At 37.1% G+C, this 26,390-nt stretch overlaps 6 protein-coding genes across 7 annotated transcripts; 1 reads left to right on the forward strand and 5 right to left on the reverse strand.

The window, feature by feature from the left end:
* Positions 1 to 1,687: 1,687 nt before the first annotated feature.
* On the reverse strand, positions 1,688 to 7,212 carry LOC116032893 (aspartate--tRNA ligase, chloroplastic/mitochondrial). Its single transcript, XM_031275633.1, has 15 exons — positions 6,751 to 7,212; positions 6,251 to 6,394; positions 6,007 to 6,116; positions 5,484 to 5,595; positions 5,298 to 5,369; positions 4,914 to 5,005; positions 4,555 to 4,675; positions 4,236 to 4,358; positions 3,723 to 3,918; positions 3,417 to 3,604; positions 3,223 to 3,294; positions 3,011 to 3,109; positions 2,836 to 2,916; positions 2,384 to 2,441; positions 1,688 to 2,153 (listed from the first exon to the last, which is right to left on the reverse strand). The coding sequence occupies exons 1-15, from the start codon at positions 7,126 to 7,128 to the stop codon at positions 1,984 to 1,986; spliced, it is 2,016 nt and encodes a 671-aa protein (XP_031131493.1). The 5' UTR covers positions 7,129 to 7,212; the 3' UTR covers positions 1,688 to 1,983.
* Positions 7,213 to 7,662: 450 nt separating this feature from the next.
* On the reverse strand, positions 7,663 to 10,814 carry LOC116032692 (amino acid permease 6-like). 2 transcript variants are annotated; one of them, XM_031275386.1, is made up of 7 exons: positions 10,650 to 10,814; positions 10,286 to 10,510; positions 9,422 to 9,515; positions 9,078 to 9,295; positions 8,851 to 8,993; positions 8,043 to 8,730; positions 7,663 to 7,941 (listed from the first exon to the last, which is right to left on the reverse strand). In XM_031275386.1, exons 1-6 carry the CDS (start codon positions 10,732 to 10,734, stop codon positions 8,083 to 8,085), a joined length of 1,413 nt encoding a protein of 470 aa, XP_031131246.1. In that variant the 5' UTR covers positions 10,735 to 10,814; the 3' UTR covers positions 7,663 to 7,941; positions 8,043 to 8,082. The 2 variants fall into 2 exon arrangements, with proteins under 2 accessions (XP_031131246.1, XP_031131245.1); XM_031275385.1 differs by having other exon boundaries at positions 7,687 to 7,956.
* Positions 10,815 to 13,390: 2,576 nt separating this feature from the next.
* Positions 13,391 to 15,781, reverse strand: LOC116032901 (amino acid permease 6-like). The gene is made up of 6 exons (XM_031275640.1): positions 15,533 to 15,781; positions 15,179 to 15,403; positions 14,864 to 14,957; positions 14,564 to 14,790; positions 14,232 to 14,374; positions 13,391 to 14,160 (listed from the first exon to the last, which is right to left on the reverse strand). Exons 1-6 carry the CDS (start codon positions 15,615 to 15,617, stop codon positions 13,513 to 13,515), a joined length of 1,422 nt encoding a protein of 473 aa, XP_031131500.1. The 5' UTR covers positions 15,618 to 15,781; the 3' UTR covers positions 13,391 to 13,512.
* Positions 15,782 to 16,695: 914 nt separating this feature from the next.
* On the reverse strand, positions 16,696 to 19,261 carry LOC116031805 (protein SHORT HYPOCOTYL IN WHITE LIGHT 1). The gene is made up of 4 exons (XM_031274115.1): positions 18,961 to 19,261; positions 18,661 to 18,888; positions 17,581 to 17,646; positions 16,696 to 17,213 (listed from the first exon to the last, which is right to left on the reverse strand). The coding sequence occupies exons 1-4, from the start codon at positions 19,126 to 19,128 to the stop codon at positions 17,064 to 17,066; spliced, it is 612 nt and encodes a 203-aa protein (XP_031129975.1). The 5' UTR covers positions 19,129 to 19,261; the 3' UTR covers positions 16,696 to 17,063.
* Positions 19,262 to 19,837: 576 nt separating this feature from the next.
* LOC116032890 (F-box protein SKIP22-like) lies at positions 19,838 to 22,282 on the reverse strand. The gene is made up of 2 exons (XM_031275630.1): positions 20,615 to 22,282; positions 19,838 to 20,119 (listed from the first exon to the last, which is right to left on the reverse strand). Exon 1 carries the CDS (start codon positions 22,120 to 22,122, stop codon positions 20,641 to 20,643), a length of 1,482 nt encoding a protein of 493 aa, XP_031131490.1. The 5' UTR covers positions 22,123 to 22,282; the 3' UTR covers positions 19,838 to 20,119; positions 20,615 to 20,640.
* Positions 22,283 to 22,772: 490 nt separating this feature from the next.
* On the forward strand, positions 22,773 to 25,637 carry LOC116032793 (ribosomal RNA small subunit methyltransferase E). The gene is made up of 8 exons (XM_031275511.1): positions 22,773 to 22,977; positions 23,534 to 23,607; positions 24,231 to 24,373; positions 24,454 to 24,500; positions 24,585 to 24,693; positions 24,802 to 24,863; positions 25,020 to 25,134; positions 25,229 to 25,637. Exons 1-8 carry the CDS (start codon positions 22,813 to 22,815, stop codon positions 25,378 to 25,380), a joined length of 867 nt encoding a protein of 288 aa, XP_031131371.1. The 5' UTR covers positions 22,773 to 22,812; the 3' UTR covers positions 25,381 to 25,637.
* The last annotated feature ends 753 nt before the right edge of the window (positions 25,638 to 26,390 follow it).

The following is a 26,390-nucleotide window of genomic DNA, read 5'->3' on the forward strand; positions in this document are numbered from 1 at the left end:
CCACCTCGTAAGATAAATTCGTCACAATTTACATACTGAGTTGTGAATATTTAAGATGTGAATTGTGTATTTTGATCTGAGCCCACCTTAAATAATTTGTGGCAGACCTACTAAAGAAGGTTTAGGCGTTCAGTCAAATATGAATTGTTGATCCGATAATTATAAAATTTTAAGTTTAATTTAGAAATTTTTTCTATTACAATGCAGAAAATGTTCATGCACAAGAGAACATTGCCCCCACTGAAGCTCAAACCCACCACCTCCCGTATAAAAGGAAGGGTTTGATGCCACTGGACTACAAAGTCCTTGGCTAATTTAGAAATTTATTATCATGCTACGATGTGAACATTATGAGGTAAATTCAAAATAGAAATTTGCGTTATTATTTCATTTGAAATGAAATGATTATCTCTGATTGAGTTTGTATTTCACTCGATTGGAAAGTCAGTAAATTAAAATGGATAATTTATTAGAGAATTTTTCAATTGAATAAATACATTGTATTTTTTGGATCGACGGGAAGAATTACAAAAAAAAAAAAAAAAAAAAAAAAAAAAAAACCTTATATGGTAGATATAATACATTGTATTTAACCTTATAATTAAAATTATTCTATGAGTAATGAGTCTCCTTTGTTTAGGATTATTGCAGTTAAGCCCACCAATTCTTTTAGCAATAACACTTGTGCCCTATTTCATAAGTTACTTACAATTCACAAATGATATTATGGGATAAAATATCGAATTATTTTATACCATGGACAGCAAGGAAAAGAGCCATAAAGTTGACAAGGTTGTAGTGCAAGGAAAAGAACCATAAAGATTGAGAAAAGTTTAATTAAAAAATGGTAGGGGCCCAAGTGAAATTATCCATTTTGTAGGGGGGTGGGGAAAGCAAACAACGTAGTTGATGGATTGGTAACAGCTTACAGCTGGAGAACAGCTGTTGGAGCTCATTGTTAAGGAAAGGATTGGATAGCATTCTCTTACCAACTTGGACTTGGGTCCCACGACCATTGTGGCCCCACTGCCACCCTGTCAATTCGGCTTGGAATTTTATCTTATTTTATTGACAACTCCTAATGTATTTTCCAATATCAAATACTATCTTCTTGGATTCATATTGTATTTTCCAATATTCAGTTCAGGTCACGCTCATATAATTTTATTCTTACTTAATAAAAGAAATGACCACACATACAAGTCTCGCTACAAAATTGAATTTAACCATTTGAAGTTGACTCTCACTCGAATAAAAACATTGTTTGACATAACACATATAAAATCCAAACCTTATAAGTCACACATAAACATTAAACATTATAGTTGTATTAATAGTCTATTTACGAACCACTCCGAATTGTTAAATTTCAAACTCTCTTTTTCAATTTTTATAATTGTTTTGTGATTATGTGATACATTGAGCTTTTATGATACGAAAAAACTATTAAAAATGAGTTTCTGCATTTCAAAAACATTTTCCTATTCAATGGTGTGCTGTAGTGAGCAAAACAGCACACAACTAATAAATTAGAGTTTGCTCAGGACATCTCGTGGCTTAACGAAAGAAACCGCACATAGCTAAGGAGCAGTGGAGTTGGGCAACCAAGACAGAGACATAAAATCCAAAATTGTGACAGCCAACAAGCACAAGGCTTCTCTGTTGTTTTTTCTTTGGACAGCTAAAATTCATTACTTGATCAAATTGCCCTCTGTAAACTGGGGCCTGTTTGAAATTTATAATCATCATAAATGTCATGGTGGGTCAAGATGAGGTACACAATATAAACCAGACACATCATTCACACACACAATCTCAGTCTCCATATAAAATAAATCTGAGCCATGCAATAGAGTTAGGTGCAGTATTTCCATCCAACTCGACGACAGCCTAGCTTTTCATCTTCCAATCTGTGCTATACTCCAAACTCCAAAGGCGTTCTCTTATTGTTGTCTTTTTTCTCGGCTCACCACGATTCTGAAACTAAATGGTCTGCAACGAGAGGTCTTTCAGCTGCTGGGGGTCGACTTCAGAAGGTGCACGAGTAAGAGCACATTGGGCGGTTGTTGTCTTTGGGAATGCTATAACGTCCCTGATGGATTGAGTGCCCGCCAAGAGCATCACCAACCTATCTAGCCCGTAAGCAATACCTCCTGCCACGTGATTCAGAGAAAACGAAAAATGATACCTCGAATAACCTTAATGGAAATGAACCTGAAATTTAGACCGTGAAGCTTGTTTCCCGTGGATTTCTAATAAGTTCATAGCAGTGCTAACGTATTTTTACCAGCAAATGTGTGATTAGCCATCATTTTAGTGGATGGTCGTGATTAATCTTATGTCACGCATATATAATTTGCAGCAAGTAAATTATTCACTATACCGTGTGGAGGAGCACCCATATCCAAAGCCTCTAAAAGATAACCAAACTTCGCTTCAGCCTGGAGACAACCAACAGTGTCCAGTAAACATCCATATAATTCACGATGGAATAAAAAAAGAACCTCAAAAAGTGTATACAATCAATGTTAATTTTTAATTCTTGATTTAGTTTAGGGCCACGTTGAAGGGAATGTTTTCCTCGAAGGAAAGTTTCTTAGCATTTTTCTTGTAGCCAACCCTTAAGCATTTAATTTACCGAGTATTCCAACTAAGCATCCATTGAGAGGTGTGAGGAATATGCAAGGAAACGCCACCCTTTAAAGTCTTAGTAATCATCAAAAGACAACTATAGGATAGCTTGCATACATGCATCACATCACGGTACATAAACAATTCATATAAATTAGAAAATCATATTCTGAGATGAGAATTGGATTTAAGGAGTTCTCTTACCTGTTCAGGGGAGATGCCAACAATTCCCAACACCTTTTCTTGAACATCACGCTTGTGAATTCTCAAACTTCCTCCTCCAATCTAATTTAGGGTATATGTAAATGAATTTCATGAGCGTTCTTATCTGATATGGCTGTTGTACAACCAATTGGTATAGATAATGAGTAGAAATTACCTCAACTCCATTGTAAACCAGGTCATAAGCTAAGGCACGCGCAGAGGCAAGGTTGTTCATATCTTCGGGGTTTGGGGCAGTGAAAGGATGATGCAAAGCCTGAGAAAGAACAGAGATGTTTGATGAGAGATTAAAACATCGGAAAATATAATCCAATTAGCTTAATCCATCGTCACATATCATATAATCCAAAATATTGACATTATTCAAACCTCAAGCCTCTGCTCTTGATCATTCCACTCAAACATCGGAAAATCAGTCACCCACAGGATTGAATGTCTGGACTACATAACCAAACAACAAACAAGGTTAGAAAAAGAAAACTGCCACATATCTATTCTCTGATAGCCTACCTTCTTCAATAATTACATCAAATGTAGTCCAAATTCCTATTCAAAAAACTTACCTCATCCACTAAGCCCAATTCGTGGGCTATGTGTATCCTCAAACAGTCCAAAGTCTTATTAACTGATGCATGGTCTCCTAATGCAAACAAGACAAGATCATCTGAACTCGCAGACAATCGTTTAATTAATTGCTCTTTCTGTGTAATATCCAAGCTTGAAACAAGAGGGGGAATCCCTTCAATGTCCCCTGGAAACCATATAGAAACACTGTTAATGACTCCCTTTGTGGGATATGTAGACTGATTCTTGGCTAAAAATGTTACTGGGTAATATGCATAGACTATTCAGGAGTATTTTTTAATTACCATCATTCAAGACCTTTATGAAAGGTAAACCCTTTGCACCGGATTTAACAGCTTCTCGGTAAATGTCACCTTTCTTGAGAGCAGTGTTTGAATAAGTTTTTGCCCCAGAAGGCACGCATAATGCTTTAATTATCCCTCCACTTGCCAACGCATCTGCAAAAACCTTGAAGCTGGAGTTTGAGAAAATGTCAGACACCTGCAGGCAAATATGAAGCCACAAATATCAGGTATCACTGGCAATTTCAAAGCACCAAAAAGGAAGACAGGCAAAATAACAAGTATTTAATTTTCGAGTGTAATCATAGAGGAGACATTTCAGAATAAGGATTGGTAGTTTTGGGTGATGATGATGAGATGGATGGGTCATGAGTGTAAATCATGAATGAGTACATAACCTATGACAGTTGTCTAAGACCAACCTTTGCAAAATGGAGGGTTAGACTAAAAAGCCTACAACAAAAGTATAAAGAGATAATGGCAAATAAGTGCACGAGAAACCACTAGGAATATTACATCTTTCAATTCAAGATCAAAACGAAGATCTGGCCTGTCCGAACCAAATCGACTCATTACTTCAGCATAAGTCAGTCTTGGAAAAGGGTTGGGCAACTGGACACCCTTGATCTCTAGAAAAACCTGTAATGGATAAAGCGTCATATGAGAGGAACGAAAGCAAGGAAAATAAGTGTTGGCAAGTCAAATCGCATAACTCTGAAAAACATTTAGTGAGAATACGATCACAAAAACACAACTCCATTCAACAGAATGTCCCTTAGAAATATATCTGTTCCAAGCACCTTTGAAATTTTAACTTCAAACCAATGTCACTAACCTTTCTAATCAATTCTTCATTGAGCTTCAGCATGTCCTCTAAAGAAGTGAAGGACATTTCCATATCTAGTTGTGTAAATTCAGGTTGCCTATCGGCTCTCAAATCTTCATCCCTAAAACACCTGTAGTGAAGCACACACCAGAAAATTCATAGCAGGAATTTTATCAGATGTGTCCTCATTGACATCTATAATCTTTTCTATGTGAACAAGAACAAATCAACATTTCCATAAAGGCTATTATCTTCTATACAATTTTTTAAGCTAAAACGTATTTTCTTCAACCAAGGACCAGCAAAAGTTGGATTTTTTTGTGCATCCAAAAAGATCCCAAATGCACATTACAAAACAATAAACTAACCTTGCTATCTGATAATATTTGTCAAAACCAGAGACCATTAGCATTTGCTTGTAGAGTTGTGGACTTTGAGGCAATGCATAGAAAGCTCCTGGCTTTTTAAGAAAGGAGCAAGTTATCAAACTCCATATAGTGAAGAAACTTTTCAAAACTTCCAAATTCTATTTTCAGCAGAACATAATGTGCAAGCATTTGATAATGAAGGTAAAGTTTTTTTTTTTTTTTTGAAATGATGAAGGTAAAGTTTAAATTGCATAAAGCTAAGAGAAAGAATTAACAACACTACTAATAGCAAAAGTAATAATCAAAGGTAGCCAATGACATAATACAATTGGACAGTACTAATATAATGCATAAATAGGAAGAAAATAATTAAATATATAATACCTGTATTCTAGAAGGCACTAAATAATCTCGAGCACCTTCTGGAGTAGACCTAGATAGCATTGGAGTCTCAATCTACCTTACAACCATGGGGAAGGTCAGGATCAACACAGAGAACAAAGCAAAAACACGGCAAGCATCACATCATGCATTGATATAGAGATTCAAATGGCATCACTGACTTAATACCTCCACAAAACCATGCTCATCCTCCAAGTACCTTCGCATCAGTTTCACCACACTATGTCGCAAGAATATGTTGGAACTCATTTGTGGCCGACGTAGATCAAGGCATCGATACCTATAATCTACCAAAGTAATTAATACATAAAGCTAGCAGCAGCATGAGTGACTTACAAGCTGTTTAAATATGAAGGAATAAAGAAAGATAAAAATGGCGTAATATATAAAAGATCAACATAATGCAGCTCTTAGATAGGCATCCAATCAAATATGGTATGATGCAAAAAAAAAAAAAAAAAACACACACACACGCACACACATAGAAAAGGGAAAACTGACAATGAAATAGAAGAATGAAGATGGTAGCAAACTGCAACTCATTGATAGAAAATTAGAAATACGAGCAGATGAAACATTCACCAGTGTTCTGAAACAAAAGGTTTGGAGATAAAAGACTTAAATGGACAAAGGAAAATGTTGAACTTTGAGTGCATGTACGCATATACTTCCAAAAACTTAAATTTATTACCGCAATCGTATTTCCTCTTTAGCTGAATCTTTTGAATCATCAGCTGCAGTAACCAAGAATGGCAACTTCAAGTGTACTGCATTTAACACATCTACATGCTCTGCTGCAACCTGTACAAGTAAATAGTTTATAATATTGAATCATTATCAATAAAATTTGGAAATGTAAGAGCATGTGTAGTCCATAAAAAGAATAAAAACAAAAACAAAACAGGAACATACTATTAAAATGTAGCATGACTAACCTCTATCATGCCAGTCTTCATCTTCTTATTGACTGATTCACCTGGCCGAGGCCGCACAACACCTTCCACAGCAACCACATACTCAAGTCTCAAATCATTTATAGTAGAATGAGCCTCGGGGAATTCATCCGGAAGTGTAGTAATCTGAAATCAAAATCCTATTACAGATTAATGGCAAATAACTATCAGATTGGCCTCCGGGCTATCTAAAGCTGATAACTTTAGATAATCATGTAAGATGTTCTCTAATAATATATATTATATATTAGGACCATAATTAACTGGTGCAAGTTTACTTGGTTGGACTGAATAACTAGAAGTTATTATTCAACCAGACTCTGCTACTAATATAAACCTAGCTCTGATACCAAATGTTAGATACAAATATAACAAATCATAACCACAAAGTATTAGCCAAGTATCATCAAGAATTAAATTCCATGGAGTACACTGAACATTTCACAAGAGAATACAATTACAATAGTCATTCAGTTCAGTACCTGAACAATTCCAGTGTGATCTCTGAGGTTGAAAAAAGTGAGGCCACCGTGGACCCGATGGAGGGCGACCCATCCGCAAAGCCGAACCCGTTTACCCACGTCGGATTCGGACAATTCGCCGCAGTATCGCGTGCGGGTGACCCATTTGAGCTGTCCACCGGATTGAATTGGAGGCTTCTTGGAATCTGTTTCTGCAGAAGGGATTGGAGTAGAAGCAGAAGAAGCTGAGACGGAGAGAGACGAAAGGGTGCGTTTTGGGAGCGATGTGGGAATGAATAGGGGATTAACGTGGGCGAAGTAGAGCAGAGAAAGGGAACCAAGAGGGGAAGGTTTGGAACGAAGGGCAATGGCGGGAAGTGAGCGAAGGAATATGGACATGGTGGATTGAGAGGTGCGAAGCTCAGAGGATGGATAGAGTGAGGAAGGTGAGCTCACGGGGTTTAAGGATTTGGGTTGAATGACGTTGGCGGCTGTCGGATTCCGGTAGTCCAATGTTGCTAACAACAATATCAGGCCCAATTCTTAAGAGTATAATTTGGGCTTAACATTCTGAGTGTTGGGGATTATATCAGGCCCATTGGAATCGGCACATCATTCGAGGACCCAACTAAATGTTCATAATTTACCGTGTGAACATGTAAACTGTGATGGATCTACCTTGTCCATGGTATAACTATTGCAAAAGAAGCGAAGACTAATGGTGACCTCTGGGTTGTCCCCCAAGTCCTACTTTTGGGTCCAACCTCAAGGCTCGGTCTTCAATGGTAGCCAGCGTGTTGATGGGGCGGATACCTGCTCTCATGGGAGTGGTCAATATGGCCTCCACTGAGATGAGAATCTCATGATGGATCATATGGGAGAGTCACTGCATGCCATCTAAGCACAAGGTGTTTGGTAAAGCCACAGTACATATTCAATCACTACAATTCTTTGTAATATTCCAACAATTTTAGATTGTCTAACTTTCATTCAACTTGACAAGATAATTTACACCCGGAGACATATGAACTTATTTTGACCCATCATAAAACAATAAATTTATATTATTATGAGATTTAACTTGTTATTGACTCTCTATACAATATACATTGTATATATCCCTGCCTGAGTTCTCAGAAGCTAGTTAGTCCTTCCACAGCAGATGATGAGTTACTGTGAAGTTTTCTGTGTTTCTGCCACACTTCTCAGAAGCTGTAGTTTCAAGTTCTGTCAAGAAATGCAATCAACATTCATAAAAGGACAGAATGCAAGTATATATAATGCAGAAAACTATGAAAGCTGAAGTACATTACATTGTATTGTGAATTATATGAGCCATGAGCTTCTGGGGTTCTATTCAAAGGGCTTGAAATGCATGACAGAATCGATTAGATCCCGAACTGATCCGACTGCAGCAATAACTGAGACGACGAAGCAGGAGAGACTCAGAATCTGCAGCCAAATCCATGTGAAGGAGAGTCTCGGGATCTTTGCCTGCGAAATGTACATTTCGATGGGGAAGTAAATGGTGAGAGGCCAGAAAGCAATGGATCCCAGGAGGCCAAGAATGGCATTGAAGAAAGGGAAGATTAAGGCCACAACAGTTGTGAACACTACATATGCTGTTCTCCATGCCAGCCTGAAAGGACTAAACCTCCAATCTCCTGCAAATGGGATATGGACAGTGTGTTCTTGTGTTATGAACTGAGATCCCATCCATTTTGTTCTGCTCCAGGACTCCACCAGTGCAAAAAATGGCTGCGAAAACACCTGGTAGGCTCCAACCAGGTGCACGATAATGCAAACGTTGGCCAAGTCGACGACCCAGAAGGGCTCGTAGAAACCATGATCATCTGTCAAGAGGTTCCCAGGAGCATGATTTCCAAATGCCAGGTATCCCAGTATCCCGCACAGCAAGTAGAAGACGCTGGCCACCAGGATTCCAACGCTCGTCGCCTGCTTCATCGCCCTCCTCTCTCTCGGGGAAGATCTCAACGTGTCCTGCAACACCATTTCCACACTCAGACACCAGTTCTTCAATAGGTTAAGAAAGTAGTTATGAACAGATACTACATTGTAACAGAGTCAGTAGTACTCAAAAAAAAAAAAAACAAAACTTGCCTGTATCTCAATCAGAACAAAAGAGAAAGCAAAGGCTAAGGCAATGTTTCCCAATGCAGAGAAGGTACTAAACATTTTGTCTTTGATCGAATGGTTCGCTCCAACAGGCACCCCCGTCGCACTCAACTTCACTTCCACTCCACCTAAACAAAAATTCAACACAACATAAGCAAGAAATTGAAGTCTCACAGCACTGTCCTGCAAAAAAGCTGCAAATTTTGCATTACTCGCGATTTGAGCTGCAGAGAGGCCAAGCCCAATGGAGGAGTAACCAAAAGACATGATGGCAGCAACTATGGAGAGAAAGGAAAGCTGGTGAAAATTTGGAATCTGGCTAAGCAGAACCTGCACTGCTCCAAACATGAGTATGAAGTTTCGTTTTGATGGAATGCAATTCGCAGTGCCTCGGCCATGGAAATGGTAACAGTTGGTTCTTGCAATTGCCCTGAATGACGACTAAAACGCATTAAACCAGGCAATATAATAAGCTCTCACAGATGTATCCTAAACTATTCCATTGATGACAGAAAATGGAAGGAATTGAAGTAAGTTTACTGTATGCAGTGCTTACTGCAAGCTTAAAGCTGTGGTGATGGCATATCCAATGCTGAGGCCAATCAGAGTAGCATATTGAGCTAGCCCACAAAGCTTGAACTTCATGCCACCTGTGCAGAGAAAGAGAGAGATTTATGGTGTTTAATGCACCAAAATGTATGAAGAAAGGTGTGATTTTTTTGGAAAACCCAACTTTGTGATCTTAGCCATCAAATGAAGGTAAATTTATCTAGGTTGTTCATAATTAACTGAGTCTAATAAAAAAATGTTAATAAACCATTCTAGTTGGAAGTTAAACTTGTAATAATTACCAAATCAATCGTCTAACCAACTTAATTAGAGTTGGCCAAATGTGTGATTCCACTACTGTAGATTATGCAACGGATAATCCAGCCTTGTCGCACTCTAGCTAGCAAAGGACTATGAGGATTTAAACTAGTTTGTCCGCTTGTCCATATCTAAGTATTCAGATCAAGAAGGTCAATAGATTGCTCTTGTTGATAGTAAAACTCGTAATCTAGTTGACCAGCTCAAGCCCAGAATCTAGTTGGGAGTTAAACTTGTAGTAATTACCAAGTCAACAGTCTAACTAACTTAATTAGAGTTGGCCAAATGTGTGATTCCACTACTGAAGAGTGTGCAATGGATAATTCAGTCGTGTGACTCTAACTGACAAAGGAGTATAAGGATTTAAACTAGGTCGTCCACACTTAACTAAGTCAAATCAAGAAGGTCAATAAACGGTTTTCGTGAAATTCGTAATCTAGCTGACTAGCTCAAATCAAGAATATATGAAATTTGTAACCTAGTGATTAACAAGGGAAACGTATGACCAACTTACTTAGATTGCCAAAAGGTGTGATTTTTGGTGTGTACATACCTAGATGAGTTCTAACAGCGTCCATGTAAGTGTAGTTCCGTTTGCCGTCCGGTGACCGGTAGCAGTCGGCGAGCAAGAGCGAGGTGTACAAAGTGATGACGGCGAAGGCCACCATAGCCACCGGTCCGGCGACGGATCCTAGCTGCGCAATAGCCCATGCCAGAGACAAAACTCCCGACCCAATTATGGACGTTATGATGTGAGCGCTCGCCGTAAACACATTTCCTACATAACCCAAACATTAACACAGCTTCAATCCTCCATTTCTTTTCTGGGTTAACACAAGAAATTAAAGAATCTCTCTTGCAAAAAAAAAAATGGCGACTTTGAAGAACTGAAGAGAGATAGCAAGGAATATATATACCAGTTCGTTTGATGTGACCATCTTCGTCGTACTTGGAATCATCACTTCCACCTTCTTCAACAGCAAGACTCAAATTTCTCTGCATTTCTGCAAATCTTTCTCTCTCTCTCCCTGGGAATGTTGAATATGATACTATTATCTGTGCAGTACACAAGAGACTGAACTCTGTATCAGAATAACTACAATGACGGTCACAGTTAATAAGCAAGCATTCATTCATGGAGAATATTTAATTCCCTTGGACAACCCAACTAAATTAAAGTTATTCACCAGATAATTATAAAATTTTAAGTTTAAGACCTAGATTTTCTGGGTTTGAATCAGTCTGTTACGAGTAATTTATGTTGTTTTTTTAGTGATAAAAAAGTCATCCTTATTATCAGACAGTATGGATTGGGTAAATTTGACTTTATGACCCAATAAAAGATCACAATGAATACATTCAATTGTTATACCATAGATAGTGAACCCTGAACATAAATTGTGTATATTTAGTATTAGTCATATTGAAATTGTGAACTTCTAAAATATAAATTGTGTTTCTATGTTTTGGAAATTTGTGAATACAGTTATCCCAAATTAAAATAAATTGTGAACATTTAGTAGGTAAATTGTGTACCTTTGGATCCGGATCTACCTTTGCAAGGTGGACCCGGTCCGAGTCTACAAAATAATTTGTAATGTAATTAGGTTGTTCTAACTAATTGTATCAACAAGGCCAATAGATTGCTCCCATTGAGAATCAAACTTATAATTTAAACTGATTTATTTCCTGATTTGCGGACTAAAATTTCATTCAGAGTGCACATTTACATAGCGGGTTTTAATTCTTTCCTTAATCAAAACAGATATTTAATTAATTCCCTGTAATATAATGGTAATCCTATGCAATAATTTCCTGTCTGACTAACTGCTTGGTGGGGGAGAAAGCACAATTAATGGCTATGAATGTTTTGTAGTCAACTTTGGTCGAGTAAAACTATAGACCCTTGTCAATTCACTGAATTTGATCATTGATGATATCATATGATATGATGCAGGTAACAGTTGGAAAGTATGCTTAATCTTTAGCCTGTCAAGGTTCCATGAATTCTGGGAATCCTATTCCAAATTTGACAGCAAATATATTACCTTTAATGGTGGAAGATATGTTGTATTGTTATTATATATGTTGACGGTTCAATTAAAAGTTTCAGAAATTGGGTGTAATCTAAGAATTGAATTAGTTAACGCAACAAATAACATAGAAGAAACGTTTGAAACATCATCCACAGCATGTCTGCATACAATTCATCCTTAAAAGGACATATCATTAAAGATTAAAGAATAGGAATCTGTTCTATTAAAATTGCCTAATATGAGCATATTTAGATGAAACATTCAGTGGTTAGAGACTAAAGAGAGAGAGACTATTTAAATGGACAAAGGAAAAAGTTTTGAGTTAGTTCTATTTTTTGTCATAGATTTATAGGTGATTATTCACTTTTAGTCTTTTTTTATTAAAATATTCACTTTTGGTCCTAGTATTATTGTGGCATGATCAATTTTGGTCATCCAACAACAAAATTGTTGAAATATCGTTAAATACAAAGACATTTTAATCTCTTTTATACAAAGTAGGTTGAACCTCTATATTTTTTATGTTTATTTTTTTTTGAAAACATTCATAATTGAAGACCGAAATGTCATTGTATTTAATGATATTTAAACTGATTTGTTGATAAAGGACCAAAATTGGTCCTGCCACAATAATACTATGACCAAAAGTGAACTTTTTTTAATAAAAAAGGACTAAAAGTGGATAGTCACCTATAAATCTAGAACCAAAAATGGAATTAACTCTTCTTTTTTTTTCTTATGGCACTTAATATCTTCAACACTATGATCCTATACTAATTTGTATTCAGTCCTATCTATAAAGGGGTGTCTGGTAAATAGGCGATTGGATTAGTGGGTTTTATTATAGTATTGGCTGATTGTAGAAAGATATTTGGTAAATTAACCATTTAGTTGATAACAGATTATATGTAAAATGATTTTCTTTAAAAACTAATCGAAGAAGTTGTTCTTTGAGTTTAGCATTTTGGAGCAATAAATTGTTACAAAAAGCTAATCAACCAAACATTTTTATTGAGTGTTTAACAAAGTTAAACAACTAATAGTGGTCAAAAAAATCAAAATGACTAATAGACTATCTATTTTATCAAATCTAATCTTTACTCTTGAGAAGGCATAGCCTACCTAGCTACCCTGTAGTTACATTAGTAGTTCGCTAATTTACCCCCAAATAACCGGTTGATGAAAATGTTAGAATTTGAGTGCACGTGCACATATAATTGAGGAGGGTTGGATTTAAGAATTTTTTTTGTAGTCCAATATATTTCTAATGATAGCTCAACTGTTAAAGATTAAATTTTGGGTCGTCATATTCCACCCAACATTTTTATTTTTTTTTTGAGTACCCACCCAACTTATTTATTTCTTGACAAATTAACTCGTTTCAACCAGCCGTATCATAGAATATAATACATTTATGTTTAAAACTTACTCTCTTTAGAAATTATAGTTCAAATATTGTGACATATATATAACCTGTTATTCACCTAGTCTATCAAGAATTGGTTTAGATTAGGCCATTTCATATGCCTGCAATTTTTCTGAATTTGCTTTAAGCATGAATCTCATCAGTTTATTGTTTTCCACCAGAAAGATAGTGCAGATTGACATTGGAGATTGCTTAGAAGCTTCAAAATTACAGCAAATGATGAGTTATTCTGAACTTTTCTATGGTTCTGGCTACATATATAAGTACAGAGATTAACTAGTTTAAAGTTCTGCCCCCTCACCATATACTTCTTGCATTCTAGGCAAAGGGCTTGAAATGCATGACAGATTTGGCAAGATCGTGAATCGAGCCAACTGCAGCAAGAACTGAAACGACGAAGCAGAAGAAACTCAGAATCTGCAGCCAAATCCATGTGAAGGAGAGTCTCGGGATCTTGGCCCGCGAAATGTACATCTCGACGGGGAAGTATATGGTGAGAGGCCAGAAGGCAATGGATCCCAGGAGGCCAAGGATGGCATTGAAGAAGGGGAAAATCATGGCTACAATAGTAGTAAACACCACAAAAGCTGTCCTCCAAACCAGCCTGAACAGACTAATACTAAAATTTCCCAGGAATGGGAGCCTGATGGTGTGTTCACCTGTGATGAACTTAGCCCCACCCCATCTGGCTCTGCTCCAGGTCTCCACAAAGGCGAAAACGGGCTGTGTGACAACCTGGTAGGCCCCGACTAGGTGTACAATGATGCACACGTTAGCCAGGTCGACGAGCCAGTAGGGCTCGTAGAACCCGTGATCATCTGTCAAGAGGTTCCCCGGGGCTGCATTCCCAAATGCCAGGTACCCAAGGATCCCACACAGCAGGTAGAAGAACGTCGCTGATAGGATTCCAATGCTCGACGCCTGCTTCATCGCCCTCCTCTCTCGGGGCGAAGATTTCAGTGTGTCCTGCAACACCACCACCATAACCTCCCAATTCCAAAACTGAATCAAAACAACAATAAGGCTAGCTAGCTCACCTGTATATCAATCAGAATAAGACTGAACCCAAAGGCTAATGCAATGTTCCCCAATGCAGAGAAGGTACTGAACATCTTGTCTCGCGTTGAATGGTTTGCCCCAACCGGCACCCCCGTTACACTCGTCTCCACATCCACCCCACCTAAACAAAACATTCCATACAATACAAGCAACCAATCAAGAAAGTTTTACAACACTGAACAACAAGAACCTGCAGTTCAGGCTGTTCAGCTGTGCTGACATCCTGTCATTGAAACGTGACACTAATTCACTACTAGCTATACTTTTTGGCGTAGTGGTAAGCGTTTGATCTGACAATAACTTTGAATACCTGCAATTTTAGCTGCAGAGAGAGCAATCCCAATGGAAGAATAGCCAAAAGACATGAGTGCAGCAACAATGGAGAGGAACGAAAGGCGGTGAAAATTCGGTATCTGGCTAAGCAGAATCTCCAGTGCTCCAAAGCCTCCAAACATGAGTAATGAGCTTCGTTTCGATGGAATGCAGCCCTCAGCTCCACGGCCATGCTTGTGGTAACAGTCGGTTCTTGCAATCGCCCTAAATCACTAAACTATGTAATTCATGACAGAAAAAGTAAAAAGAAATGATTTTTCTGCAGTGCAGTGCTTACTCCAAGCTCATGGCAGTGGTGATTGTGTATCCAATTCCCGCCCCAACAAGAGTGGCATACTGAGATACCCCACAGAACTTCACTTTCATACCACCTGTGTAAACAGATAAATTTATTAACTCTGATACCATGTTATAATCTAAGATGCACATGGATCAAACCACACTTAAAATACTGAATCCAACTAATTAACTCATGGCCTTATAAACCATATGTTATCTCTTATTTTATCAGACTCTTAACACCTGAATTTGTTAAACTTCATGGGAAGGTGTGATTTTGCAAAGATAATTTATCAGGAAATGAACATTATACCTAAATAAGTTCTAACAGCGTCCATGTAGCTGTAGTTCCGTTTGCCGTCCGGCGAACGGTAGCAGTCGGCGAGCAAGAACGCAGTGTACAAAGTGATGACGGAGAAGGCCAGCATGGCAATCGGTCCGGCGACGGATCCTAGCTGCGCAATAGCCCATGCCAGAGACAAAACTCCCGACCCGATTATCGCAGTGATGATATGAGCGCTCGCAGTCAAAACAGTCCCTACATTAGTTAATAAACTTCATTACATACAAAATAATCTTCCATGCATAAATTTTCTCCCACAATCTTGCAAAATACTGGGAAATTGAAGAACTGAAAGAGAGATAGAATGGATATACATATATATACCAGTTCTTTTGAAGCGTCCATCTTCATCATACTTCTGATCATCCCCTCCAGCTTCCTCAACACCAAGACTCCAACTTTTCTGCATTTCTGCAAATCTCTCTCTCTCTCTCTATGTGAAAAGGATACTAGCTAGGCCAAACTTCTCTCTCTCTCTCTCTCTTTCTCTCTATATATGTGTATTAGAATTACTGCACTGACTTGCATAGTTAATATGTAAGCATTCATTCATGGATAAGAACCAGTTATGCAGCTAACATTGTGTGAATTCAATACTGGAGAAAATTTTGCATAAGAAAGATGTATTAATTATTGTTAGGTGGATGGAGGGCAATAACTTTGTTTCTCTAGTCAATGCCCGTTACAAATTGGATTCTGGATATCTAAGACATATATAGCAATTTACTTATACAGTAGAATAGTAATTAATTATATGCATTTATTTCCTTTTTTTGGTGGGGCTAATGATATTATGAACATTTATTGAACTTGACTAATTTACAGATTTTGTAAATATATTGATCAAAACCGAACTCGTTATATGATTATATCGTTCAATCTTTATGAACATTGGTTAAGGGGGAGTGTACATACCTAGATGAGTTCTAACATGAGCATTCACGGTGGAGAAGAAGAAAGAGAGGAGAAGCTTTGTTGGCAAATTATTATGTGGACCTGAATCCAAAATACACAATTTACGTACTGAATGTTTACAATTCAAATTGTGAGCATTCAGTATGTAAATGGACAGGGTTTACCTTGTAAGGTGACCTGAATACCTGGTATAACTATTGCCCTATAGGCTGAGCTAGACATATAACCAAAACATAACAGAATGTGAAAGTGAATTGGAGAAGATAAACAAAATATGTCTTGAATTGCTCTATATTGTTGAATCAAGTAATATTATAACTGCTAATTATTATCACTTACTTCCCTGGATGGGACATTTACAAATTTGGTGAACAATCATGGATTGCGTGAATTATTATTGGCAACATGGTATCAATAATTTACTCCATATACTTTTCTTCTCCCATTTACTCCATATACTTTTTATGTGTTTTCCAAAACTATTGTAAAGATCACACTCCGAATGGGAGTTGTATATTAATCTTAGTTTTAGCTGATCAGCAATGAACAACCTAATTTGATTTACTGTAAACTTCACTTAAAATGCACATTCGAATAACAACTACGTGATTTTCCATAAATGGCAGTACAAAATAGATTGAGAGAGAATATAAAGCAAGCTTCTCTCTTAGTATTATCTAATTTACTACTTTTGAGAATAAGTTTGAAGTTGCTAACAGCCTGTGCTCATACATTATTGAGATAGAATTTGAATTAGTATACATTATTTGAACAAATACATGCTGCTAAGCATCAGTATAAATGGGCTTTTGGACGTTTGGAGTTGCACATATACATGCTCTGTGTCAATGTTCAGTGTTCAAAACTGGGTTTTTAATCGCCAGAGTGCCATAGACTCCATGAGCGTGTAAGGCGTCGTTCTTGTTCACCGTTAGGGCAATTAGCTTGCAGGTTGTGCGCCTGTCCATACAGTATGATCTTCGTCATCTATTCTGTGATTGCGGGTGTCTTGTAAGTATGATATGCCCATCCATATTCCGCGGATGAGTAAGATACTGGCGAATACCACACTCCCAAGGGTGCAAATTACCTGCAATAATAAGATTGGCGTGGATTGGGAAAGAAACTTTAGCAGTGTGTGGTGGAGATCATTGACAAAGAACTACAGCTTGTCTTTAAAGGATCATGAGCACTAATTATAAAAGATTCAAGCCATGATCACAAGAACTTCAACTGACAGAAACAAAATTTGATGATTTTGCATGTAATTCGAGTGCATATCTATTGACAGCAATGTTCAAGATCATAAAACCTTGAAGGCAATAGGTAAATAATAGGAGCACTGAGCACAATGTAGCTCCCTGCGGGTCGATGCCAGTCATCACAGAGTTAAAGCTTTGTTGAAAGTCAAGTGCCAGAAAAATAAGAATTACACCAGAGAGGAAAGGTATAATTACCTCGAGAAGTGCCTTTAGAACCCATAAAAATGTCAAAATTATAACACCATTAACAGAAAATCCAACCTGCACCAGCAAAGAACATATCTGAGCATAACATTAACTAACATAACAAATAAAGGGAGAAGATATGTAAGAAACATCATCCACTGCAGAAAATTCATCTTTAAAAAAAGAGGATCGGTGCAGGTCTTGTCATTAAAGAATAAGAAGCTTTGGCCAGTTACAAATGATAGAAATATGTCCTATATAGAGGAAACTCTGAAGCAGTTATTTACTATCCCCTGAATTCAGAGTATATGCTTAAAAGTTTTTGCTCGTGATGATAAGCCTCAGCCTGAGGCCAGTTATCTTTATCACTCCTGAAACATTCAAACATAGCCCCTTTTGGAGTCATCCCCGCAAAAAAGACCAAACTTATATTGTTTTGACCTCTCAAAGTAGAAAGGGAGCATCATCAACTGTCAAAGACATGGTAGTGACATGGTGTGGCTGCTGGTTTTGATCTAGCAGGACAAAGGATATTTCTTTATAAGCCCTAATTGGACGGATAACAGACACATTGCACAATCCGCCACTTAACTAGTATGATATGTATACTACTACTCGGTAGTCAGCACACATCTAAATCCCGCTACTAAGATACGATTTTTTGGTCACAACAAGCTCAAACCTAACTGATATTACCAATGTTCAAATAAATTTAGTATTTCTCAAACAAAATTGGCCAACAATAAGACCTTTAAGCGCAAGTACTTCTCAATGTCCATTGGAGTAAGCACCTCAAAAACATAAAGATCTAATTATCTAAAATCGAAAATTCCTTAGCTTTGGCAGCAATAAATGGCCACAACTCTCTCCTCCATTAGTTTATAAACCATCTGCTCTCCTTCATTAAGGGAAAGAAAGAAAGGTTGGTTTTTCCCCTTCTTGCATTACAATTAAATTTCTTAAGAGAAAGCAATGGTATGTTATACTCCAGTCAAGATTATGATTCAAACACAAACTGGAAATTACATAAACCAAATAGATTCGAACTCGATTTCAAAGTGAGCCAAATGCAGAGAAGTAGAAAAATACCAATTGGCTGGAAATAGCGACCGGCAAAACAGATCGAACAGCCTTCCTAGCTTTCCTCGAGATTTTTCTGAAAACATTCTGAACAAATTTAATCAGAAGGTCCAAGCTGCGATCTTCATCTTCTTCATCCTCATCATCGTCATCCTCATCAAAGCCATACCCTCCCAATTCTATACCCGGCCGACGTTGACTCCGATATCGAGAATCATCCGCCAACTTATCACCTTCCTACAACAAGCGGTGGTGGTGGTAAATTAATCGAGAAAGGCGTGAAGAATGAGAAAGAAGAAAAGGGCGGACCTGAGGGAAGGTGGAGAAGCGCCTAGAAGCTTGTAGGTAGGAAGAAGAGGTTCCCCGGATGCGAAAGGGAAGAATGTCGATACGGGGTTGAAAATTGAAGCGAGGGGGATTGAGGGTTTTGCAGGGAGAAGGGTGGAATTTAGGATACAAACTGAGCCTCGCTGCCATTGGCAATTAGTAGTTCAGTAGCTGAAAACGCCTAATCCTTCGATGCTAGCGCAGGTCTTGATAGCAGAGAGCCGCCATGGATATGAATGTATGATCGACTATGAGAGTTAGTTGATTGCCTTTTACTAGCTTATTTTAAAACATCTTGCCTTTTACTAGCTTATTTTAAAAGGATCTTTTACAAGTAACTTAAAATTTAGCGCTAAAGATTTCTTGGTCAAACGACATATTATGACTCTTCTAAATGGGAGGTGCGGTATAAGTGAATCTGTGGCTCAGCATAATGTAACTTTGTCAAATGAAAGGTTCCAAATTTGAACCTAGTGGAACCAGTGACTTCTAAATAGTACTCAAAAGGTTAATCCGAATTCAGTTCAAATCATACTCAGAAAAGGCCATGAAAGGCTTATATAGAGTTATAGCCAAACTAGTATGAATTTAGTCCAAATTAAGCCAAAAAGCCTAGTATAGACCTCTTCAAATGGTCGCTAATCCGAATTCAATCCATATTGAGCCCGAAAGACCTATAGTCAAACGAATCCGAATTCAGTCTAGATCAAGCTCGGGAAACCTAATTTAAATTCACATCGAGTACAACTTGTCGGTTCATAACTTATTACAGCATTTTCTTGTATGAAGCTAAGATACTGCATATAAAGTTCATTTGAATCCCATTGTTATAAATGATCCTATAGTATTTAAACAGGCATTAACCAGGAACCAGTTGTTGAGTTCATAATTCACAATGCAATCCTTCACTACCTTCTAACAATTACTGGACAAACACCACTGCTTTTAACCAAAATCAACTTTAGTACATTGCTAAAAATCTTCCATGAAATTCATGTTCCTAAACAAAACAACTTTATAAGCTTATTACAGCTAGCTAAAGAGTACTATATTTCCAGTATTTCTATGCAAGAACAGAAAACAAAGCCATAGTTGTGTGTCAGTGAAGCTCTGATGCCTCCTTGGCTATTGATGCTAGAATCTGTCACCAGAGAATATCAATATCAGTATCTACTGTTTTCAGAACAACAGCAGTGATAAAACATTGCAGCATATGAAATGATGAAACATGCAGCCATGGTAATAAACTGTTGTGATTAGTAACCACAGATGAAGTTAAGCAATAAGCACGAGAATTTGCAGTACAACTGCAAAAATGTTATGCTGTTCAGATGAGGTGTAAGGAATTGGACAGCTAAACGGTTACTATAATGCATGCAATATAATGCCGAACCATAATCAAATGTTTGGATATAAAGATGAAATGTGCATCAAACATGGTGTAATTCATTGAGATATTACTTGGAGAAAGCTATACCCATTAACATTTGATAACCAGATAACTACTCTTGGAGTACCATATCTCTGTTTTTATATACTACAACAACTTCATTGGAAATTTATTAGAATCATAGAATGTGTGCACATGTGGTTTGTGTTTGTGTCTTACTAACTTCAAAATCCAAAAGGTTCTAACCATGATTAAGCAAAGTTCTTCCTGATTCAGGGCTCTCTGCGATTACAACGAGGCACGTGACTAGCCCACCGTGATGGAGGAGGAACATTGTCAAATGGCGGAAGAAGTGGATCGGGATCTCTTATAATATTGGGCTGCCAAGGACCCATAAATGGAGGGCGCTGCCAAGGACCCATAAATGGAGGATTTACATATCCCAGTTGATCAAAAAATCTTCTTCTGCGCATCGTTTTCCTTTGCTTGCGAGCTGCGGCAAACTTCTGCTTCCAATTCCAAGTGCCCCCATTCCATAACCTATCAGCATTAGGAAACTGCTCCTGGAACTTCTGTTTCCAAAGATCATCATTTGAGGCCAAGTACCGCAAGTCTGAGCACAGAGAACTCATCTTTGCTAAATCAACAGCAGGTAGCAACTCCAGAATTTTCAGCTTTAGTTCAGTAGGAAGCCGCATAAAGCACGGAGGGAGTCCAAGACCAGCCTTCTCACACAATTCAATCAACAATGGCAATGCTAGTCCATCCTTCACAGTCCTCCAAAACTCGAAGACCTCTTTCTCAGGAGAAGTCCACAACAGGCCATCTTTACTAGCAATTTCCTCAGATAACCCACAATTAGACCATGCAACATTCAAGAATGGCACCAAGTGATCTTTGTCCAGCTGTACAGAATGCACTGAGGAATTGCCAGATAGGGAACCATAAACCATCACAACCTTCCCTAGGGTCTGAAATTTCAGCTCAACAGTGGGAACAGCATTGCTGTTCTGGTCAGTATCACCATCAACAATCTCAGGCAGTGAATAACTGAGAATACTAACTTGCGGTTCTGTCAAAAACAATTGATTCGGTACTTTTTTATGCAAAATTGGATCAAAGCGAACAAACCCAGACTCGAGCAGAACAGCATGAACAGCAATCAGCAAGAGCTTGTGATCACGGCCACCATCACTATCACTCAACTCCTCCGTGAACACTTTCCTTAAGAATCCAGGAACTGAAAACGATTTCCCAACCCCGACTGAAACCACGTCCGCATCATTTTCTTCCCAATCGGTTTCCATGAATTCCACCTCTTCTTCCTCTCCCTGATGACTGTTGAAATCAGACGTATTGGTCGATTCCACCGGTAAATCGGAACTTAATTCTGGGGATTTCTCGCTCAAATTGATAGAATCAGAGTTCTTAGTCGATTCAGCCGGTAAATTAGGGCTTAAACCAGTGGTAATTTGGGATTCAGACGATTTTTGAACATTTGGATTAAAGGAAAAGAAGATAAGGTCGCCAGACGTAATACCTAGCATCTGGAGCGTTTCATCGGGTGAAGAGCTTCGAAGCTCATCTTTTTTATTGAGCGAGAGACGAATGGAATCTGAAGAATGCAGAGATGAAGCGGATGATGCCGGGAGTGACTGAGAAAGGCGGCGTTTGAGTTCCGGCAGGGAGGTAGACGGCGGGACGTCGACCGGAATGGTCTCTTTGGTCTCGACGGATCTAAGTCTCAGCTTCATGGCGCGCAATCGTCACTCGCGGGAGAAAATTGCTCAATCGGCGGTTCACTGTACTTCTGAGTTCTTGATACTACACTTCAAGTCGAACTGCCAATTTTCAATCTTCTCTTTACCCTCTGGCCTCTGCTGCAAGATATCTAGTTTAAGGCATTTCTCGAAATCTCTTAGCACGGCTATAATAAAATTAAAATGATATTTTAATGTTAGTATAATGAAATTAATAATACGTGTTTCATGATCTACCCACTGCTACATAAATCATGGTCCCATTCTATATTATATACTCTCTCTCTCTCATTTTACCTGTCATGTTTACTATTGATCAAACCAACTTGTTCTTCATTTCTTATTTTCTTAAGTAATTTTAAATTATTTTTAAATTTGATTTTTTGTATTTAATAGTACTTTTAATGTAGTTTCTAAATATATAAATTTTATATACTAATACTAAACTTAATATTATGAAAATTTGAATTAAAAATAACTTCAGCCTCGTTAACGAATCGGACGAACAAAATGTGACGGAGGTAGTATCTTAGTCGATGTCTAATTAAATTTAAAAATATTAATTCAATAACCAACTAATTAAAATAAGATTAAAGTAATTAAACTAAATACCCCTAGTAAGACCAATCCCATTGAAGACTGCGTTTGCCTGTAGCTGTTCTTGCTCAGTTCATCTTCTTCCCAATGCAAGCCCCAGTTCGTAGTCTCAGCCTCGCTTTCTTACTGAGCCGTCCATGGTCTAAAGAGCCCAGCTTTCGATCATTCTCATCTTCGTCCTCATCAAATTACTCAAACCAGTCTCGCGGTGGCCTCCCTCGCTTCTATTCCGAAATCCTCCCTTCTTCCCAGGTATCTCAATTTTGCTAAATCTCCTCTTTTTATCCTCTCCCAAGTCCCAATATACTATTCATTCGTTGAATTTCTTCTTTTTGGCTCAAACCCAGTTCGCATTTTACTGTTTTTCGTTTATTGTTTATTAAATCGTTTTTGCATTTCATTTATTGCTCTCAGTGCATAAAGAACAAACCCACTGATTTGTGGCCTTGTGGGTCTCGCTTTTATTAAAATGTATACTTTTTCTTAGTAGAGATGAATTATTTTTAGCAAAGCTAATGCCTTTTTGAAGCACGTGTGAAGAAGAGTGTGCTGCACTTTTGCTTGCTTTGAGTTTTTGAATGTTGGTTCTGATTATATGATGTAGAACTTGAAGAGGTTTAATTGGTCACATACATGGACTTGCAGAGGATTGTGTATGGCTTATGCTGGCTCCGATTTGATGAATCTAGATTCTGAGATAAATTTTTTAAATAATGTTTTGGTTTCATGGCTTTCTGCAAGATTTTCGATTTCCTCATATTCGAATTTAATTGAGTTTAGAACCTTTTGGTATTGTGTTGATATGCAGGGTAGTGTTGTGCGAGTCAAAGGCGATGAGTTTTGGCACATGACTAGAGTTCTAAGATTGAAAGTTGATGATAGGTAATCTGGAGTTACATTTACCTTGGATGTTTCATATAGTATGGTGTCTTCTTTTCCTTTTGATATGTGATGGTGCTAACCAAGCATAAAACACGTGTTTAGAACTTTCTAGCAAATAATGTAATGAAAGAAATTTGTTGTAGGGTGTGCAATAACACGTGCTAGATAGTACTATAAGAATTCGGTTGATGTGTAGTACTAGTTTATTTTCTACTGGAATCTTATGGTATTGATTACTGGATAGGATGAGGCATAAAATTGTTATCAGATGTTTTGCCTGGTCTGGCTTTCACTTTCTTGAATATTTCCGGGACCTTACAAACTCCATCTTATTGATTTCAGAGTTCTTTGGTTGTGTTTGAACCTCTAAAAGGTTACCAATTCAACGACAAATTATTTCTCTTCCTTTTTCTCTCTTTACATCTTACTAATCCCGAAAGATGTGCGCTGAATCTGTTTTGAAGTCATTAAATGTATTGGTGGAAGTAGAAGTATGTTCTCCAACAGCTTAAAGACGGGATGAAGTGTTGAGTTTGCCTTTCCCGTCAATGTGTTGAATAGCGCTTAGCTTACTCGTCCTATAGTAATTAATGAATCTCAGTTCATGGTTTTCAATTTCGAAGGGTAGAGCTATTCAATGGAAAAGGAAGCTTAGTTGAAGGATGCATACAAGAAATCGATCAATCTGGATTGAACTTTGTGGCATTAGAGAACCCAAAGTTAGTATCTCCTTTGGACACGCAGTGGCATGTCTTTGCTGCTTTTGGTGAGTGTTTAAGAGCTGCATTCTCGCGCTTCTTGCTTGCATAACGTAACATAACGTCCTCTTAAGTTTCTTTGTTCTAGGAACTCTAAAGGGAGGCCGGGCTGATTGGCTTGTGGAGAAATGCACTGTATGTATTCGTCATGCGTCTCTTCAAGTACTGCTGTACCCATTCAATAACTTACTTGCCGCCTTTATTGTTTCTTCGTCTCAGGAGCTGGGAGCCAATAGCATTACTCCTCTGTTGACAGAACGCTCTCCCTCAATTTCAGAAAACCGTGTAGAGAGATTATTACGTGTCAGTCTAGCAGCCGCTAAACAATGTGAGCATTTTGGTGTAATATAAAACGTACTCAGCATCCTGCTTTATTTTGGCCCGTTTGTCTTTGTTATACGACTAGTGCTATATCAACAGTTACTTCTTTTAATAGGTCAACGACTGCATGAAATGAGTCTGAACCCTCCTATGAAAGTTAGCGAACTAATACCTCATGTAAGTTAAATTGTCTTGCGTTCTACCTTTCAAGTTCATTTAAATAAATGAATCGAAAAATCTTATCTTTTATGAATAGCTCCCTTTCAAGTTCATATACAACACTGATTCTGTCTCTTTTGTTTTGGTCGTGGGCTTGGCACCATGCAACCGTAGGTCACAAAGTCAACATTATCGTTTATTGCTTTGGCCGAGGCTATGCCAGTTTTTAGTGCTTTGAGTTCCCGAAGAAAAGAATCGAGTGGATTATTGATAATAGGACCAGAAGGAGGTTAGTAGTATTATGGAGTATTTGTAGCTTATGACTTGAAATTCTGACTTAGCTTTTGGTAATCTGATTTGTGGTGGCGAACGTGATCTTGCAGACTTCACCGAGATGGAGAAGAACATGATAGTGGACGCGGGAGCAACTGCAGTTGGTCTCGGGCCACATCGCCTACGAGTTGAAACCGCGACAGTGGCACTTTTGGCAACTTTGATGTTGTGGTCTGGCCATCAGAGGCTAGCCAACAGCTAACAGAACTTGCAAGTTGCAAGCAATCAACTATCCTTAGCTTTAGCAATTACTTATTCTGGTACAAGAGATTCCTCTGGTGCATGAATTTGGGTCCCTTGGTTTCCTTAACTTTTATGTTTTGTTGATGGTTTTCTTGTGAATTCTGAGTTCAGAATCTAAACAGTCGAAGATTTGAATCTTGGTCAAATGTTCCAAATTCGACTCCTCGTGAGAATCACTTATTAAATTTCTTAGTTTGAGCTAGTTTTTTTTGAAAATTAGTTTGAGCTAGTTAGTTATAGGCAATTTAGGCTAATTTATTTCATGGTGATCTGTTGTCAGCAAATTATTGTGTGAATCATGAATATCATGTACGTTTTTAATATACTAAAAATACATTATTTATGTACTAAATGTACATTATTTGATAGTATATATAAAATAATGTACTTTCAAAAAATATACTTTACGTACACAAATAATGTACTTTTAATATATTAAAAATGCACGTTTTATTTATAGTCCACACAGTTATGTGAACCATGGTCCATCTAATAACGATTTGCTATATATACTCAAGTTTATATATAATGAAAACAGCTTTCAAAAAAAAAAAAAAAATATATATATATATATATATATATATATATATATATATATATATATATATATATATATATATATATATATATATATATATATATATATATATATATATATATATATATATATATATATATATATATATATATATATATATATATATATATATATATATATATATATATATATATATATATATATATATATATATATATATATATATATATATATATATATATATATATATATATATATATATATATATATATATATATATATATATATATATATATATATATATATATATATATATATATATATATATATATATATATATATATATATATATATATATATATATATATATATATATATATATATATATATATATATATATATATATATATATATATATATATATATATATA

Source organism: Ipomoea triloba, chromosome 10 (genome assembly GCF_003576645.1).
Source record: "Ipomoea triloba cultivar NCNSP0323 chromosome 10, ASM357664v1".
Taxonomy (NCBI): domain Eukaryota; kingdom Viridiplantae; phylum Streptophyta; class Magnoliopsida; order Solanales; family Convolvulaceae; genus Ipomoea; species Ipomoea triloba.

What these genes read in the sequence shown, in the direction of transcription:
- LOC116032793 (XM_031275511.1), top strand. Translation starts at nt 22,813, where the DNA reads ATGCAAGCCCCAGTTCGTAGTCTCAGCCTCGCTTTCTTACTGAGCCGT. An exon ending in AGATTGAAAGTTGATGATAG is followed by an intron (nt 23,608 to 24,230) that starts GTAATCTGGAGT and finishes TCAATTTCGAAG; the next exon opens with GGTAGAGCTATTCAATGGAA. An exon ending in GATAATAGGACCAGAAGGAG is followed by an intron (nt 25,135 to 25,228) that starts GTTAGTAGTATT and finishes GTGATCTTGCAG; the next exon opens with ACTTCACCGAGATGGAGAAG.
- LOC116032893 (XM_031275633.1), bottom strand. Translation starts at nt 7,128, where the DNA reads ATGTCCATATTCCTTCGCTCACTTCCCGCCATTGCCCTTCGTTCCAAA. An exon ending in TAGTGCCTTCTAGAATACAG is followed by an intron (nt 5,006 to 5,297) that starts GTATTATATATT and finishes TTTCTTAAAAAG; the next exon opens with CCAGGAGCTTTCTATGCATT. An exon ending in TTGGCATCTCCCCTGAACAG is followed by an intron (nt 2,442 to 2,835) that starts GTAAGAGAACTC and finishes GGTTGTCTCCAG; the next exon opens with GCTGAAGCGAAGTTTGGTTA.
- LOC116032901 (XM_031275640.1), bottom strand. Translation starts at nt 15,617, where the DNA reads ATGCAGAAAAGTTGGAGTCTTGGTGTTGAGGAAGCTGGAGGGGATGAT. An exon ending in TGGACGCTTCAAAAGAACTG is followed by an intron (nt 15,404 to 15,532) that starts GTATATATATGT and finishes TAACTAATGTAG; the next exon opens with GGACTGTTTTGACTGCGAGC. An exon ending in ACCACTGCCATGAGCTTGGA is followed by an intron (nt 14,791 to 14,863) that starts GTAAGCACTGCA and finishes TTAGTGATTTAG; the next exon opens with GGCGATTGCAAGAACCGACT.
- LOC116031805 (XM_031274115.1), bottom strand. Translation starts at nt 19,128, where the DNA reads ATGGCAGCGAGGCTCAGTTTGTATCCTAAATTCCACCCTTCTCCCTGC. An exon ending in GCTTCTCCACCTTCCCTCAG is followed by an intron (nt 18,889 to 18,960) that starts GTCCGCCCTTTT and finishes CGCTTGTTGTAG; the next exon opens with GAAGGTGATAAGTTGGCGGA. An exon ending in TCGCTATTTCCAGCCAATTG is followed by an intron (nt 17,647 to 18,660) that starts GTATTTTTCTAC and finishes TTGCTGGTGCAG; the next exon opens with GTTGGATTTTCTGTTAATGG.
- LOC116032692 (XM_031275386.1), bottom strand. Translation starts at nt 10,734, where the DNA reads ATGCAGAGAAATTTGAGTCTTGCTGTTGAAGAAGGTGGAAGTGATGAT. An exon ending in CGCTGTTAGAACTCATCTAG is followed by an intron (nt 9,516 to 10,285) that starts GTATGTACACAC and finishes TTCTCTGCACAG; the next exon opens with GTGGCATGAAGTTCAAGCTT. An exon ending in ACCACAGCTTTAAGCTTGCA is followed by an intron (nt 9,296 to 9,421) that starts GTAAGCACTGCA and finishes GTCGTCATTCAG; the next exon opens with GGCAATTGCAAGAACCAACT.
- LOC116032890 (XM_031275630.1), bottom strand. Translation starts at nt 22,122, where the DNA reads ATGAAGCTGAGACTTAGATCCGTCGAGACCAAAGAGACCATTCCGGTC.